Source organism: Engraulis encrasicolus, chromosome 1 (genome assembly GCF_034702125.1).
Source record: "Engraulis encrasicolus isolate BLACKSEA-1 chromosome 1, IST_EnEncr_1.0, whole genome shotgun sequence".
Taxonomy (NCBI): Eukaryota; Metazoa; Chordata; class Actinopteri; order Clupeiformes; family Engraulidae; genus Engraulis; species Engraulis encrasicolus.
In genome coordinates this window covers 43140797-43159152 of record NC_085857.1, presented here as the reverse complement: position 1 = coordinate 43159152, position 18356 = coordinate 43140797, and the positions used below count along the sequence as shown (strand labels likewise).

General features: G+C 43.4%; 1 protein-coding gene across 1 annotated transcript; it reads right to left on the bottom strand.

Annotated features, from left to right (window-relative positions):
• Nucleotides 1–113: 113 nt before the first annotated feature.
• soul4 (heme-binding protein soul4) lies at nt 114–17167 on the bottom strand. Its single transcript, XM_063202893.1, has 6 exons — nt 17071–17167; nt 13142–13326; nt 11045–11136; nt 6593–6734; nt 5530–5713; nt 114–2816 (listed from the first exon to the last, which is right to left on the bottom strand). The coding sequence occupies exons 2-6, from the start codon at nt 13302–13304 to the stop codon at nt 2633–2635; spliced, it is 765 nt and encodes a 254-aa protein (XP_063058963.1). The 5' UTR covers nt 13305–13326; nt 17071–17167; the 3' UTR covers nt 114–2632.
• Nucleotides 17168–18356: the final 1189 nt, after the last annotated feature.

The following is an 18356-nucleotide window of genomic DNA, read 5'->3' as shown; positions in this document are numbered from 1 at the left end:
CCAATATGCGGACTTCCGTACTCCCTGGCTCACTTGCCTGCTTGTGACCTCGTGATGATGTCGATGACAGAAAACTAATTCAATATCTTGCAAAAGCACAATTCTAATTCTCATTTGTAATTGGGATGGTGAATGAAAAACAGTCCCCCAAAAGTTGTTGTGGCAAGGCTGATAGCTGGGAAACTGTATTGTTTTCTCCATGGTGGCAGGGCAAGGCCACAAGCACTAGTGGAGGACGGGAATGCAATCTATATTTCAACTGTTGCTGTTCAGTGAGACTGGGGGGCGATTGTGACCTCAAATTCAATGAATTCATTAAAATGCTTTACTTTGATGTCAATTATAAGTAACATGATTTTAATGTATTTTTATGATACTGCAACCTCCCTGTGTCTTGGACCTTAACCTAACCTAATGTACTTTGTGCATTTGTGTATCATTTTTACACTATATGGTTTTGCGTCGATTTCATTGGCTTGATGTGCATTAGGGTGCCTTCAAGGCCTTTCATAAGCCTACATGTGAAATAGACTCATTTCAAATAAGGATATAGGGTGTTAAAACATTGTACTGGGGAAAAATGAAATGTGTTGCTATTAAACAGCAGTAACAAAAAACATCACATCTCCTCGTCTGAACTAAATTGCTGGTTCATTCTCTCAACAGAAACTGAGGCAGTCCAGACTACAAAGACTACTTTTAGTTCTAGTGTTGAGATTTTAGTGCAATATGATTGACTTATGCAATAAATGTCTGCAACTGTGGGGGTAAATAGGTCTGAAAGGGCATTCATTTAAATAACAGATTAAAACACACACACACACACACACACACACACACACACACACACACACACACACACACGTGTGGGCAAACACAAGAGGGCATCAAACACACGCACACGCACACACACACACACACACACACAGGTATCTACTTCAGATTTATGGCAAGAGATTTTTTTCTCTGGATCTCACACACACACACACACACACACACACACACACACACACACACACACGTGTACACAACCAGCAACAAACCATTGCTAGTCCTTGTAGCGTCCGACTCATTATTAATGCATGTTGTCATCAATATCATAATAAATGCTTAAGGTGATCATGAGCCATTCTAGTTTAAAGGAGCTGTTCAAGGACAAAAGGAACAGCACTCCTACATCAGGGTGAAGGTGGGTAGAGAGGGATCAATCTTACCTCACAAATAGAGCTCATCAATTAATGTTGCAATTAATATTGTAATTATTGCAAAAAAAGGATGAAAACTGACACATTCCTGTTTTGAAGGAACAGGGGTGGCATTTCTCAAAAGCGTAGTTGTTAGCCAGTTAGCAACTTGGGTAGTTGCCAATGGGAAACTGCATCGCAAACAACAAAGTAGCTAACTTAGTTAGCAATTATGGTTCCGAGAAATGCACCCCAGGTCTGTTTGAACAGTACCTCACAAATGGAGCTCATCAATTAATGTTGTAATTAATATTGTCATAAATAAAAAAAAAAAGGATGACACATTCCAGTTTGAAGGTGCTGTTTCGACAGCGTTAGGGGTGGGGATGGAGGAGGAGTAGTGAGGGGGATCAATTCTTACCTCCAAAACGTGGAGCACACGCTTCAGGGCCTATGTGGGTCAATGGACTCAAATGACTGTGCTGCTAAGTGGCTCGGTTGCTACGCTACACTTGAAAGCAAATCATCCTCGTCTCTAGCTGGCCACCCACCCACCCACCCCCGAAGACATACCTGTTGCCTTCCCCACAACACACGTCTCTGAAGGCAGCGGTGGACTGTGTTGCCAGATGTGTCTGATCAAATCTCGCCCAAAAGGTTCTCAAAAAACGCCAGAATGCGCTAAATTCCGCCCAATTTCAACAAATTGATTTCTATGGTCATGAAATGGCAGAAAAAAATGCCAAATGGACAATTTTTCCAGATTTTACCCGCAGACGGCCATCCCAAGTAGCCCAATTGGGAGGGTAACCGGCCAATCTGGCAACACTGGCGGTGGAAGGCGAGATGAAGGAAGTAAAGAATGAAGGAAGGAGGAGGGGAGGGAGGGAGAATAGAAATAGGGAGGGAACAAAGTAGGGATGGAGATTGAGATGAAGGGAGGGAGGGGGAAGAAAGGAAGGAAAAAGAAAGAGAATGTGGGAGGGAAGAGCAGGGCAACTGGTTTAGTGACGTGAAACTCCTGTGTGAGTAAGAGATCCAGTAATAAAAGAGCTGTGGTATGAATCTGAAGGAGATGCCTGTGTGTGTGTGTGTGTGTGTGTGTGTGTGTGTGTGTGTGTGTGTGTGTGTGTGTGTGTGTGAGATCCAGAGAAAAAAATCTCTTGCCATAAATCTGAAGTAGATACCTGTGTGTGTGTGTGTGTGTGTGTGCGTGTGTTTGATGCCCTCTTGTGTTTGCCCACACGTGTGTGTGTGTGTGTGTGTGTGTGTGTGTGTGTGTGTGTGTGTGTGTGTGTGTGTGTGTGTGTGTGTGTGTGCGCGCTTTCAATGGCTGGGTGTGTGATCCAGAAAAACCTTCCGATTGCTCCTTTTGTATACTAACGCGCACGTGTATGCGTGTGTGCGTGCGTGTGCGTGTACATGTGTGCGTCTCTCTCTCTCCCTCTTCAGGCGTCCTGGTCGGCGTGGCGGATGAACCAGATCTCGTTGCGTCGCCCGGGCACGCCGGGGTTCTCGTAGGTGGCCACCATGTAGGTGTGGCGCTGCACGCCCTGTGCATCCCCCAGGAGCTCCCAGAGCAGCTGGATCTCCCGCTGGATGGTCTCCTCCGTCGTGGTGCCGTAGAAGACCCTGGACGGAGGAGGAGAGACCAGAGGGAAAGGTGAGACATGTGGGTAGCTGAAGGTGAAGATTGTGCACATCCCAGGTGAAAAACCCATATACTTAAAGTGTACTTGACTGTACTAAGTGTATTTGACTGTACTAAGTACAAAGTGTACTATTTTCGGCGATTTAAAGTGTGCTTCATTCGTAGAACACCCTGGACGGAGGAGGAGAGAGCAGAGGGACAGGTGAGCCATGTGGGTAGTTGAAGGTGAAGATTACATTACATTACATTACATTTCACTTAGCTGACGCTTTCATTGTTCTTCAAAGCGACTTACAACTATTATTTTTCAGGGTATTGCTTACAGTCCCTGGAGCAATGTGGGGTTAGGTGCCTTGCTTAAGGGCACTTCAGCCATGGATGGAGGTGTAGGGAGAGGTCAGGGGGGGATTCGAACCGGCAACCCCTAGATTGAAAGACCAACTCCCTAACCACTAGGCCACGGCTGCCACACAGCTGCCATTGTGCACATCCCAAGAAAAGGTGCAGGACAAAGGCCGACTGTGGTTTCGGAGTGAGAGGTTCTTATTATTTCATGGCCGGATTCCGTTTCGACTTCATCGACATCAGATTCGCTACAAACACTGAGTGGTGATGAGAGCGCGCCTGGCACCCAAGGGTGTGGCCAGTTTGTTAACCCTTTACAATCTGATAGGGAGTTAGGTAGGTCCTGTGTTGTGGAACCTAATCACCACTCAGACTGTTGTTTGTAGAGAATCTGATGAAGACTGTTGAAGTCGAAACGGAATCCAGCCATGAAATAACAAAATAACACAAAAAGGATTTGAAGTGTGCGGACCTCTCACTCCGAACCTAGAGACATGTGGGCAGTCATGGGTCAATGGTTAGAGCACTGGCGCTTAGATCAGAGGGTTGCAGGTTCAAATCCCATCCTTACCAGCACAGTCATCAATTGCTTAAGTGCCTTTGAGCAAGGCACCAAACCCCTCATTGCTCCAGGGACCTATAACCAATACCCTGTACCTAAGCAACTGTAAGTCGCTTTGGATGAAAAAAACCCAAGTGTAATGTAATAATAATGTGATGAACAACATATGGGCAGTCGTGGGTAAGTGGTTAGGGTGTCAGGCTTGTAGCCCGAGGGTTGCTGGTTCAATTCCCGTCCAGCCAGGTTGGTGTGAGTAATTTACCAGTGCGCTCCACCATGACTGAGGTACCCCGTGCATGGACTGTCCCGCAGCACTGCTCCTTTGGGGTCACCGTTTGGGGCTGCCCCCTTGCCACGGCTGAGGCATACAGCTTAACAACATGGCATTATAGATTAGCTGTTACCAGAATGGCAATGACCAAGTCGTAATGCATTACTAAAGGCCCTGTGCACTGTCATAGTAGTCTAGTACTAATAGCAGTTTCAATGTCTATTACAACGTGCCACAGGAGGCACGGCGTGCATTAAAGGGCTACAACCCCTGGCCACATTAAAATCTAGAGTCTATACAACACAGCAAGTGATGCACCTGAGCAAAGCTCTGGAAGTCATGAGGAGACAGTTGGATGGAACTTGCTATCTCAATAGACACAGAACACATTCCCAAGCCTTTCTCTACAGTGTCACACGTGAGAGTTAGGATGTTTCTTTACCGTGTGATAACCCTCATGGACTCACAGTGGGAGACCACTGTGCACCGCTTTCGTGTGCAGTGTGCAGTGTTCACTTGTGTGCTGTGGAGTGCTGTGTCACAATGACAATGGGAGTTGGAGTTTCCCAGTTGAGCTTTCACTTCACGTTCACATTTGTTTTATCTTTTAGCTTTGACCGTCCTTCTCTGCAATCTTACATGTAAGCAGGATTCTAATTTCACCGTTTTCCATCACCAGCCAAAATGGTGGTAGATGTTAATCTTACTAGCCAAACACACACGCTCACTAATCATTAGGTCAAAGTGGCAAGTAAGTTTGATTGAGTAGATTGATAAATACTTTCATCATATATTTATCATTCTACAGTACTCCTATTTAGTACCCTTGCCACTTCATGTGACACCACGTCTTTTAATAGGATGCACTAGGCTACTTTTGGTATTGTCCAAATGTTCATTGTGGTTTGCTTGTATATTATGCGTGTCCTCTGTGCTCTGGATGTTTTGTAAGAGCAAAGCTCACTTCACTGCAAATCTATCCTTGGGTACCAATACAAGTTATCCTCATCATCAAGTTGGTCCTTTCTACCAGCCAGACTGAAATTTCACCAGCATTTGATTCATTTAGAGCCCTGTATGCAAGCATCAGCATATAAAGACGGCACAAGATACTGTATGTACTATGTTCTGTCCAGTCTTTAACCCATTGATGCGTCTAAATGCAACTCAGTGCATATTTTTATGTGCTTCAAAAGCTGAGATATTTAGGTTTTTATAGGCTGAGGGCAGCTTTTCCTAAAAGGCATTTTTTGCAGGTGCCTTAGGCGTCAATAGATTAAGATGGGAGTCGTGGGCACTGTGGCGCAGCGTGCTAAGCCCCCCACATTTGGGCTTTCATGCCCGCCCCATGGGGACCCCGGTTCGAATCCGGACGGGGTCATTTCCCAATCCTCCCCTATCTCTCTCTCCCACTCATTTCCTGTCAACATCTCATACTATCCTGTCAATAAAGGCATAAAAAGCCCCTAAAAAATATATATATATTTTTTTTAAAAGATGGGAGTTGTTTCCTCACCGTGATATGACCCTTATGGAGTCCCTGTGGGAGATGGAGATCTCGTTGTCCGTGGGCTGGGGCGGATTGTTCTGGAACTGTGCGGGCAGGTAGTAGGCCGTGACCACGTCCTTCTTGAACTCAGTGCCAGTCTCCGTCAACTGGAACTCGGCCACCACGGGCACGGTCATGCCCAAGTACCTCCCTACAGTGTGTGTGTGAGAGAGAGAGAGAGAGAGAGAGAGAGAGAGAGAGAGAGAGAGAGAGAGAGAGAGAGAGAGAGAGAGAGAGAGAGAGATTATTGTCAATGTCTTATTTATATGTTTTAGTTTAACTGCACATTGAGACTGGTCAAACGCAATTTCGAACTTCTGTGCCAACTCCGTTTTTGACAAAGATTTTTGACAATAAATTATACTTGACTTGAGGCAAGGGGTAGAGAGAGGAGAGCCAAAAGGGCATACTGTACATACATCACTGCAGACCTGGCATTTCCTTCAAGATTTGGGGGTGAGACAAGACATTGTTTGGGAGGGGGGGGGCTGGTAGGGAGCGGGGCTAGGGGCGGACTTTTTCCCCCCTCTCCTCTCTGTACACAGCAATTTCACTTTATTTCTCATTAGGGTTTCTCCACTTGGACGTATCACCTCATGAGATCAACCCTTCTTCAAATGTAAAACTTCATTTGTGGCCATACATTAGCACTACTGTACTCAACACTACTGAGCATCTGCTTATAAAACATTAATAACACTTTGTAAATAATGGACAAATGATGAAGAAAACAAACAAATGTTTGTGAATGACTGGGAAATGTTATGTTGATATTTCATATTTAAATTTATATATTATATAAATTATATTTATATTTATAAACAAATGGCTTGTAAATGAGTAAAAATACTTCAAAATAATTCAAGGTTTGTAATATCTTGAACATATTTGCAGATATTTTACAAAGCATAAACAAAATGTAGTTAATAATAACAACATTTGTTAATGTTTTGTTCATTATTAGTTCATTCTTTACTAAGTCTTTATAAGCAGCCGTTATTATAAAGTGTTTACGAATATCTTCACTAACCGACAGAGCTCTCCTTGCAGATGAAGCGCATGATCTTCATGAAGGCCATTGAGATGCTCTGCTCGTACATCTTCTCCGACTTGGTGATGCACGCCCACTTCCCCGGCGGGTACACCCTCTCCTCAAACAGCACCTCACCCATCTACGCGGCGGGCAGCATTAAGAACACACACGCACACGCGCATACACGCACACACACGCACAGAATTCAACTTTGTTAAAGCACAGTTACCTTCCACTAATCTTCCAACAGCCACACTGTCTGTTGTCGGTCAGTCTTTGTAAATGGGTCACATTGTGGCTTTATACAGAGAGAGAGAGAGAGAGAGAGAGAGAGACAAAGAGAGAAATATTTAACTGATATTTCGTTTAAAAAAAAAATAATAATCAAAGGTCAGAACTTCTTGAAAAAAAAAATTGCAATCCTTTCTGCAGGGGTGGGGAACCTCTTTCATTCGAAGGGCCATTTCGAATTCACTTTAGGCCTATATTGAAGGCAGCCACATTTTAAATAAACACCACCATCTCTAGGTTCCCAGAATATAACTTCATTGTATTGCAAATGCATTTTCTAAGGTTTCTTTACAAAATATGTCATATTTCATGTGAAGCTGAATAACATTAAAATTATATCGGGGGCCGGATGAAACGCCCTCAAGATCCGCAAACGGCCCTTGAGACATAGGTTCCCCACCCTTTGCTTTACTGGAACTTGCACGGAACGAAGTCATTGTACATTCACACTGAAAAGTTACTGCAAAAAGAGGAATCACATGCTTTTGGGACTGACTTAACTAAAGCAATGACATGTATTGACATGTATTGACATGTATTGACACTTTTGGTGATTGCATCAGATTTGGTCAAAAACAACCGGCAACCAATCAGAGCACAGCCTCTGATTTACACTGATATGCAAAAACCAACAAACTGTCGGAATGCCTCAGGCTATGTGTAATATACACCATGCACCCTAAAAAACTACAACACTATTACAATGTTTTTAAGCATCCTAACCAAGTGCACTGGTATTGAAGCTTCTAATGTGATTGTACAGTACCAAAGAGGCACTGACTTTGGGGCTTATTCCTGAAATAAGTGCCAACACAGAAATATTTACACGTACACTTAATAGTGCAGGGTTTCCCCCAACACTTTGTAGTTCAGGTGGCCACTTTGGCTACAAATATCTACCCATTCACCATGTCCTCTGAAGATTTTGGATTGTGAATGTAATTCCTGAAGTTCCTTTAAAAAAATTAAATCAAATGAAACTGCACAACATAGCCTGTTCAATCATGATGATATAGTAGCATGTTTCTGATACTGGCCAACTCATTCATCCACCTCCACGAACACTAATTGTTTGCAGGAAACACTGTAGTCTACTAGCCTGATTTTCAGTTACTATCATTTACAAGTCTCTTTGAGACTTGGTCTGACCAAGAGCATAACAATTAACATTTCCCAAACGGCACGGTCGACCTGCCTCCCTTGGTTTGCTAATGGTGGTATGCTTTCCCACAAAGTGTGAGGAGTTCCCGTTTTTTTTTGGGAGCTCAGAAACGATATTTGTATTGCTCTTGGCCTGACTAGAAGAAACACTGAAGGTGTTGTGTCACTAGGAGGACACGGCCTGGCTAGTAGTCCGCTACATAATTGCATAAACAAACAATACAACTCACACCGTCTGCAGTGATTGAGCCCACATCTTAGGCACGCCCCAAGGTTTAGCTGTTTACCTGGGAGGGATCATTCAGGGAGTGCGGTAGGCATCTTTAAACATGATCCCTGTGGCTTTGTTTTCGTCAGGAAAATGAAAGCAGACGACTCCTGCATTTATGACTTTTATGACTCATTCCCTCCCTGCAGAGTTTAACTTCAGGGGATTTAACTAGCCACCTACTTGGAATTCTCTCCTCCACAGTATTTTATTGCACATGGGAATAGCAGCATGGCTTCAAAATGTTCAAAAGGAGTTAAAAGGTCCTCTTGACCCTTCAATATGTTAGAACCTGCATTTCATTCAGGCCATGTTTGCCTGAATGGAGAAGCTTCATCAAATGTTGCATTCTAGAATCTTGTACATTTTAAAGCGGGAAGTGATTTAGACAAAAAAAACAAAACAATGAGAAAAAAACAAAGATATAAAAGCCCCTTTTGAAATTCCATGATATTCCAGGAATTTCATGACCAGTGCGAACCCTGAATGAGAAACATGACCTGAACTAGACTGCCTGTGCAGTCGCCTTCGACTGCTTAAGGTATATCCCCGAAACGCAATGCTTCCAGTCCCCCATCATTCCTACCACTCCCGTCCACCTTTTCATAAACGTATATGATAAATACAAACTATTAAAGAAATATATTTAATATCTATACATAGATCAATGACGTGCATAGGCTTAAAACCAAATGACTATTGTGAAAATGAAGCAAAAAATGGGGCAAATGGTAACACTGTTTTAATGGTTCACTATTACAGTGAATATACCACATTAGGTACAGTGTAATAACCATTGTAACAATATATAGCCTACCATGTAATACCAGTGTAACACCATGTACCAATTTTGTACTACATCATGTATTTTTGTGTAAGTGGTATTACATGGTATTGCATATTGTTACACTGGTATTACACTAGTATTACATGGTATTAAATATTGTACACTGGTTATTACACTGTACCTGGTATTGCATATTGTTACACTGGTATTACACTAGTATTACATGGTATTAAATATTGGTACACTGTACCTAATATGGTAGATTCACTGAAATGGTGAACTGTTAAAATAAGGTAGTACCGGGCAAATCAATCCACCCAGTCAGAAGTTATGGGCCAAATAAAAATTCTGCCATTTTGAAACTGTTGACCTCCAAACTCAAATCAGTTCATGAACCTACCCTACAGCATTAACACACCAAATCTGGGACAAATCCATCTGACTGGTCAGGAGTTATGAGCCAAACAAAAATTCGGCCATCTTGAATTCAGCCATCTTGAAAGTGTTGGCCTCCAAACTCGAATAAGTTCATGAACCTACCCTAGAGCATTAACACACCAAATCTGGGAGAAATCCATCCACCCAGTCAGAAGTTATAGACCAAACAAATATTTGGCCATCTTGAATTCAGCCATCTTGAAAGTGTTGGCCTCCAAAATCTAATCAGTTCATGAATCTACCCTAGAGCATTAACACACTGAATCTGGGACAAATCCATGCATCTGTTCAAAAGTTATTGCATTAACACGAAAGACAGCGGCGCAGGCAAAACCATTACATCCCCGCCGCTCCGCGTTTCGGGGATATAAATATGGGGCAAATGGTAACACTGTTTTAATGGTTCACTATTACAGTGGATCTACCACATTAGGTACAGTGTAATAACCAGCGCAATAACATTTAATGCCATGTAATACAAGTGTAACACCATGTACCAATCTTGTACTTCCGTCATGTATTTGTGTGTAAGTGGTATTACAGGTATTGCATATTGTTACACTGGTATTACACTGTTATTACATGGTATTAAATACATTACGCTGGTTATTACACTGTACCTAATGTGGTAGATCCACTGAAAGGGTGAACCTTTAAAATAAAGTGTTACAGGGCAAATCAATCCACCCAGTCAGAAGTTATGTGCCAAATGAAAATTCCGCCATTTTGAAATTATTATCGGCCTCCAAAATCTAATCAGTTCATGAATCTACCCTAGAACATTGAAACACCAAATCTGGGACAAATCCATCCAACTGGTCAGAAGTTATAGGCCAAACAAAAATTCCGCCATTTTGAAATTATTATCGGCCTCCAAAATCTAATCAGTTCATGAATCTACCCTAGAACATTGAAACACCAAATCTGGGACAAATCCATCCAACTGGTCAGAAGTTATGGGCCAAACAAAAATTCACCCATCTTGAATTCAGCCATCTTGAAAGTGTTGACCTCCAAACTCGAATCAGTTCATGAACCTGCCCTAGAGCATTCACCCAAAAAATCTGGGACAAATCCAAACATCCGTTCAAAAGTTATCGCGTTAACACGAAAGCCCTTACGCGGCGGCGGACGCGGCGGACGCGGCGGACGCGGCGGCGGCGGACGCGGCGGCGGCGCACGCAAAACCATTACATCCCCGATGCTCCGCGTTTCGGGGATATAATGAATGAGGCTCTTCACAGCAGGGCTGAACTGGGGGAGAAATAGGGCCCTGGCACTTTTGACTTAAAGGGGCCCCCTCATAATGAGCAGTGCAGAATTGACTCATCGGTGGGCCCCGCACCCTTGAGGGCCCCTATTTTCAGAAATTGTGAAAAAAGGTTGGGTTTTTTAACATTACTGAAAATAGGGGCCCGCGAGGGTGGGGTGCCCACCGGGAAATGCCCGCTATGCCAGATGGCCTGTCTAGCCCTGCTTCGCAGACATCAGTGACATACTGTACCTTTTCCCGTCTGGATACGACATTGTAAGGGACCTGCTCCCTCTCCACTTCCTGGTTCCTCTGGGTCATCTCCGAGATAGGGCCCCTCATCTCTGGCAACACAAGTCAGGTCAAAGAAAGGAGTCATCAGAGCATCTTCAGATGTGGAAGTTTCAGGATTCTCACTCTAATTCAGATATAAAATTCCATGGTTTTCCATGACTTTCCAGACCCAAAACATAGAATTTCAATGACCACTTCCCTTAAAAAAATGACGTAAAAATAAATTTTTAAAACTGTGAAAACTGGAGATTATCTTCACTCCTTGAGCGGATGCCCAGCCACCGCCAGACCTCAGTGGGCTCATTGCATTCTAGAATGTTGCACATAACAGCGCGAAACCAAACCGTTTCTGGTGAAGTGTTTTAGTATAACCAGTAAGAAACAATGTTATACACCAAACAAAAAAGTTTCTGCTTTTACACAACTGTTAAGAAAATTCCATGATATCCCATGACTGTGCATGCAAAATGGTAAAATTCCATGACTTTCCAAGACTGGAAAAACTTTTATGAAATTCCATGATATTCCAGAAATTCCATGACCCTTGGGAACCCGGAAGTTTACTTGTTTTATTGGGCAAGTGCCAAGACTAGCGATAGGGCCCCTTATCTCTGGGAAGACAAGTCAGGTCAAGCCTGGTTTTATTGCCGTGGCAGCAGCAGCCGTATGCACACCAGGCAGACAATTACAGCAATTAAACTATATAACAGCAAGCCAAAACCAACGGGTAAGGAACAGTAAGGTAAAGTAAGGTAACTATTGATACCCAAAGGTTTGCAGGAAAAAAATAGACTAGAGTAGAGTAGAGTATCATTTATTGATCCCAGGGGGAAATTAAGGTGTCAAGTAGCAAACATACATACATAAATACAGAAGACATTACACACGAGACATTACACACATCCTTACACATATATTAACCATATAGTAGAAGCTTACAACAGCACCACACAATACAATGACAGTAACACAAGACAACAGACAGGAGAATAACAAAACAGACATTGACAAACAGACAAACAAATGCTCCAGGTAGAGGTAATGAAATACATAAATAAATAGGCCAAGAGATGGATGGAACTGAGGCACTTAAGTCCACTCACCTGCACTAATTTCATTTTATTCATTTCACCCATTTCACCCAGTACGATTCTTATCCTCTGTTTTTATCTTCTGTCTTTATCTCCAATGGATATTTCATTGTACATCACACCTTTAATCACCTATTTATTTTAATGTAGTGTCTACTGTCTATTGTCTGTCTATATGTTTGTTTATGTCTTGAGGAGATGTGCGATGTTGACCACTTGAGTTTCCCCCTGAGGAATAGTTAAGTTTTCCTTCACCTTGACAAAACAATTTGTGTCAAGAAACAATTGGTGCAACACCTAACTGTTAAAAACAGTAATGAAATAAACAGACACAGATATTGTGTACAGTTCATACACATACACATTAAATATGTGAGTATAAATTGTGTGTATGCACAATTTTAGTCTGTTTTTTTATTGACTTTGGGCCGTGACTTCATTCCAGATTTTGATTTTGGCCCTCAGTCAATTTGAGTTTGACACCCCTGACCTAAAACATGGGAGGCATATCACACAAAACTCAATTCCAGCTGTGAGTAGCTACAAAATGACCCAGAGCTTAAAATGTTTAATCCTGCAGAACCACACAGACACAAAGCGGTCTGATAACAAAACACTGCTAACAGCTTGATGATGAAGTTCATAGTTTGGTTTAAAAATTCCGTTTTTGCAGACCTACCGTGACTCTAGCGGTAGGGCACTGGGCTGCTACACCAGCGACCCAGGCTCGATTCCGGCCCAGGTCCTTTGCCGACCCTTCCTCATATCTCTCTCTGTCTCTCTCTCTCTCTCTCTCTCTCTCTCTCTCTCTCTCTCTCTCTCTCTCTCTCTCTGTCTCTCTCCAACCCCACACCCCGCCCCCCACTCATTTCCTGTTTGCTGTCCCTCCCTCAACTGTTCTCTCAGATAAAGGCATAAAAAGCAAAAAAACAATTAAGAAATTAAAAACAAAGTGTTTGCATACCAGTGGGGACAGACACCTGGTGTTGGCGGCCGACGGAGCGCCAGTGGGCCAGCAGCCGGTCGTCATTCTCCTCCTCCTCCATTGGCTCAGAGTTGTCGGTGATGTCATCGTCGAGCTGCTCGTCGTCCAGCTCCGCGAGGTCCTCCACTGTTATCAGTGCCATGTCTCTGGACTAAGGCCTACGACTGCAAATAGAGAACACAGAACACTCAACAACATTCACTACCATTCAACACCATATTGTCATCAGTGCCATGTCCCTGGACTAAGGCCTACAACTGGAAATAGAGTATAGAGAATATTCGAGAATATTCAACAACATTCACTACCATGTTATTATTCCTATATAGGTCTGTGTCACTACCATTCAACACCATATTGTTATCAGTGTCATGTCCCTGGACTAAGGCCTACAACTGGATATCGAGAACACATACTACATCGTCATTAATCGATTCATCGTGGAAATAAGTATCGCAATACAAAGTCATGAATCCATGCAGTGTATTGTGAAAATAAGTATCGCGATGCATTGTCATGATTTTGTTTGTTTTTTTGCACACCCCTATTCAATACCATTCAACACCAACGGCCTGGATTAAGGCATCCAACTGGATATGGAGAACACAGAGCACTGAACAACATTCAAGACTAGGGGTGGGTATTATTGAGGTTCACGATTCAATGCCCATCACAGTGCACATGTGTGCCATGATGCGATTCCATCACTTTGCATTGCAATTCATGTACTATTGCGATGCATTGCGATATTTACTTCAGTTCATGTGTAAAAATGCACCTTATTTGTCAGTTGCTGTGACATAGCAGCATCTGGGGGCGAGCTTCCATGACAACAGATATAGGCCTATTACCTACTCTCTAATGAACAAATGGACCAGTGGAAATTTCAATTGTACTATTATTAAATAGGCTCTATTGTCATGAATAGATGCAGTATATTGTGTAAATAAAAGATTTAAATTGAAATTTGATTTAAAATGGCATTGTGAGGAAGCGTGGGGCATTTTGTGTGTGTGTGTGTGTGTGTGTGTGTGTGTGTGTGTGTGTGTGTGTGTGCTGCTAGTGTATTTAATAAACCTTTTTTAATTATTTATTTTCTTCAAATGCTACTATTACTATGTCAGAACGCTATAAAGGACTTTTAGAAAAAGCACAACAAAATACCTCCTCTTAATGTATGTTCTCTACAAGTCTTCTGTTGTCCCGTCTTGCACTTTAAATGTCTGTATGAGCAATGTCTATGTCCATACTGTCTTATGTCCATGTATGAGTACTGTCTATGTCTATACTGTCTATGTCCTTACCTAGATTAGTCTATGTCTGCATGGGAGAGCAAGAAACGCAATTTCAAATTCTTTGTATGACCAGTGCATGTAAAGAAATTGACAATAAAACTTGACTTGACTTGTGTGTGTGTGTGTGCAGGGCCCGTTCCAGTCAATTTGGTGCCCTAGGCAAGCACCAATCTTTCCCTTTTGTGGAATTTGACATTGGCATCTGAAGGCCTAAACATGACATCATACATCTGATCTAGTAGGGCTACCATGTGTACTGAGTGCCCCTTAAAAATCATTGTCATTGTTTCACTACAAAATATGTATTACACGAGCACTAAAATAACAAGTATTTCAGTTCGTTCAATACTTGGATAAAAAGGCTCCTTTTGAAAAAACAATTTGACCTTTTCAGTAATAATAAGGCCTATCAATATAGAATAGAATAGAATAGAATAGAAAGCCTTTATTGTCAGTATACAACGTATACCGAGATTTTAGCTTCCCTACGTAGTGCACAGTCCTTTATAGATGAACATTGTCCAGTAAGTGTGTGTTCATTGTTGTAACAGCTTTGGGGAAGAAGCTGTTCTTCATCCTATTGGTTCTGGCTGGCAATGCCTTGTAGCGCCTGCCAGAGGGCAACAGTGTAAAGAGATGAAAGCCAGGATGCGTGGGATCTTTAATGATACTCCTGGCTCTACTTACGCAGCGTGAGTTGTAGATGGTGGGTATGGGAGGCAGGGGGCAGCCTATGATTTTCTGTGCTGTTTTGGTCACCCTCTGCAGTCTCTTCCTGTCAGCCTCAGTGCAACTTGAGTGCCACACTGACACTGCGTAGGTCAGCAGGCTCTCTATGGTGGAACGGTAAAAGGTCACCAGCAAGCTTGAGTCTAACTGTTCTTTCTTAAGTACTCTGAGGAAGTGCAATCGCTGCTGGGCCTTTTTTACCAGAGCCGAGGTGTTAGTCGACCAGGAGAGATCAGCGGAGATGTGTACACCTAGGAATTTAAATGAGCTCACTTGCTCTACACGTTCTCCATTGATGTACAGGGGGGCAGGAGCATCTTTGTTACGCCGGAAGTCCAGGATGAGCTCCTTTGTCTTGGAGATGTTCAGGGCCAGGTTGTTGGATGCACACCACTCTCCAAGTTTCAGGACCTCATCCCTGTAGGCCTCCTCCTTTCCCTCGGTTATCAGCCCCACCACTGTTGTGTCATCTGCAAATTTGACAATGATGTTCTCTGGGTGGATGGGGCTACAGTCAAACGTGTAGAGGGAGTAGAGAAGTGGGCTCAACACACATCCTTGGGGCGAGCCGGTGCTGAGGGTGCGGGTGGTTGAGAGATGGTGACCTAGTTTCACCTGTTGGGGACGATTAACAAGGAAGTCTTTGATCCAGGAGCATGTGGATGATGGAAGTCCTAGATGTCTCAGCTTGGGGATTAGGATGTCAGGAATGATGGTGTTAAAAGCTGAGCTATAATCGATGAAGAGCATCCTGACGTAGCTTCCTTGTCTTTCCAGGTGACTCAGTGCAGAGTGGAGAGCAATGGCTATTGCATCCTCAGTGGATCTGTTTGCCCGGTATGCAAACTGATGAGGGTCTAGGGTTGGGGGGAGACAGGCCTTTATATGCCTCAGCACAAGTTTTTCAAAGCACTTGGTGATGACTGGAGTGAGTGCAACAGGGCGAAAGTCATTGAGGGTGGTAGTAGATGCCTTCTTTGGAACAGGTATGATGGTGGCAGATTTCAAGCAGGCTGGGATGGTGGCTTGTTTCAGTGACAGGTTGAAAATGTCAGTGAAGACTGGTGCTAGTTGGGCCGCACATGCCTTGAGCACCTTACCTGGTACACCATTCGGGCCTGTTGCTTTCCTCGGGTTCACAGCACGAAGCACTCGCTTATCAGAATCACAATAGACATGGTCATGTTATGTTTTGATTCATTGCTCCTACAAGTGGCCAACCACTTGTGTTAACGTCGTGCATCGATTGTACCAAGTCCTCAACCATCTCTGATTGTACATCGATGATAATAACGTAGCCTACTACGAAGAATCGGAGTGCTGCATAAAAAAATAACTGTAGCCTACAATAAAATAACAAAGTAGTTTAATCTCAGTAGACTAAGACATTCCCTGAAAGATTAATATAAATGTACAATACGCTACAAACAAGCTTAAAATGGGTAGCCTGCCAAGCCTCATGAGCAGCAGACTACTACTACTACAGCCATTGAACCCCATTGAACTGAGGCATGTCAAAGTAGGTCAACCTTGCAGAGTAGCTGCACCCGAAACAGAATGTTTTCAGGAAGCCATTTGCGAAATAGCGCAGGGCAACTTCTTATCATGACACTGCATCGCCAATGAATATTATAGACTTGACATCTTTTCTACCGCCACAATGGCAGGGTAATCTGTTAATTTATGAGCCATGTAGACCAGAAACATAGCTTGCGGCTTTGCCATTTCAGCTAACTGGCAGGCTAGCGCAACAATACCAAGCAGAGAGAGAGCCAATCGCCAAAACTTTCCATGCTGTCTTGCATAGGTCTCTCAATTCCAATACTGAACGGGGTACACCATCATCAAGTGCTCAACAAGATGTTGCTAAGAACTCACACTCACCTGGGTGCACGGTGTCTTGAAGGCAATAAAGCTAGACTCTGGATGCGGTAAGAATCACCGGAGTGGTGTTGTCTGTTTTGTCTCACCGATGACGCACGTCGCAGAAAGGGTGTCAGAGGCTTCCCATAGTCGGCCACTAGGGGGTGGCATAGTCACACGAATAGTTAGTAGTTTGTCGAGTAAGCCAGTGTGGTTCCCAAACTTTACTATGATGACAAGGCCCCAAGACCTCCTTGACAAAGGCCGTGCCACATCTTTTCTGTAGAACAGGGGTAGGGGACCTTTTTCATTCAAGGGGCCACTTCCCTCAGAGGCCGTATAAGTCCTCCAAGGGCCATACTTGAACACAAACCAGGATTTCCCCCTGCACTTTAGGCCTATGCCACCTTTAAAACACACCCAGCTTCGAACTAATTGTATTGCAAATGTAATTTCTAAGATTCATTTACAAAATATATTTCATGTGAAGCTGCATAACGTTAAAATTATATCGGGGACCGGATAATACGGCCTCAAGGGCCGTAAACAGCCCTCGAGACATACGTAGGTTCCCCATCCCTACTGTAGAAGGATACAAGGATCTGTGCACACCCTTTCACAACTCGATGGAGGTCGCGCACCCAAAACCCATCCAATGAAAACAGTAAACATAGCAAATGCATTGTAACGCAGAAAATGATAACACAGTCTCAGTAGATCCCCCACCAGAGACGCAGATTATAGTAATGCAGCTCCTAACGAATTTTGTTTATACTATTTTGGTTGAGATTTTGCTTTATTTAAGTTATTCGTTCTGTTAGCGTATTTATTTTGTTTTGCTATACTTTCCCTGCCAACTTGCCATGCCCCCCCCCACCCCCCACTGACTCACGCCTCCCCCAGGGGTCCCTGGCCCCTACTTTGAAGAACACAAGTAGGCTGCGGTGGTGGCAGATCCGGGTCATTTGAGGTGAGGGCAGGCAGTGATATTTCATGCAAATGTTTGTGGAGAGAGGCTCGGTCACAGCTATGCAAATCCTGACATTGTCACCAAAAATGACATAAGAGTTTGTAGTACATGCCAAGACAAGTTCAAATAGTTCCAGTACTTTCTTTTAGGTGGCCACCATCCAAACCAGACAAACAAATCAAGCTGGGCAGACCACGGTCAAATGATCAACTTTTGCAAGAGAGCAGCAGTAATCACGAGGGGGCTTTAGAGTAATAACAGTTGGTGGAAATGGTCAGGGAAGCTGACAGGGGGTGGCAAGCAGAGACGGATTTACCAATAGGCAGACTGGGCAATA

Excerpts from the sequence above, each read along its gene's own strand:
- soul4 (XM_063202893.1), bottom strand. The coding sequence starts at position 13,304 with ATGGCACTGATAACAGTGGAGGACCTCGCGGAGCTGGACGACGAGCAG. Across the intron at positions 6,735-11,044 it reads TCGTATCCAGACGGGAAAAG|ATGGGTGAGGTGCTGTTTGA; the intron begins GTACAGTATGTC and ends CCCGCCGCGTAG. Across the intron at positions 2,817-5,529 it reads TCCATAAGGGTCATATCACG|GGTCTTCTACGGCACCACGA; the intron begins GTGAGGAAACAA and ends TCCTCCGTCCAG.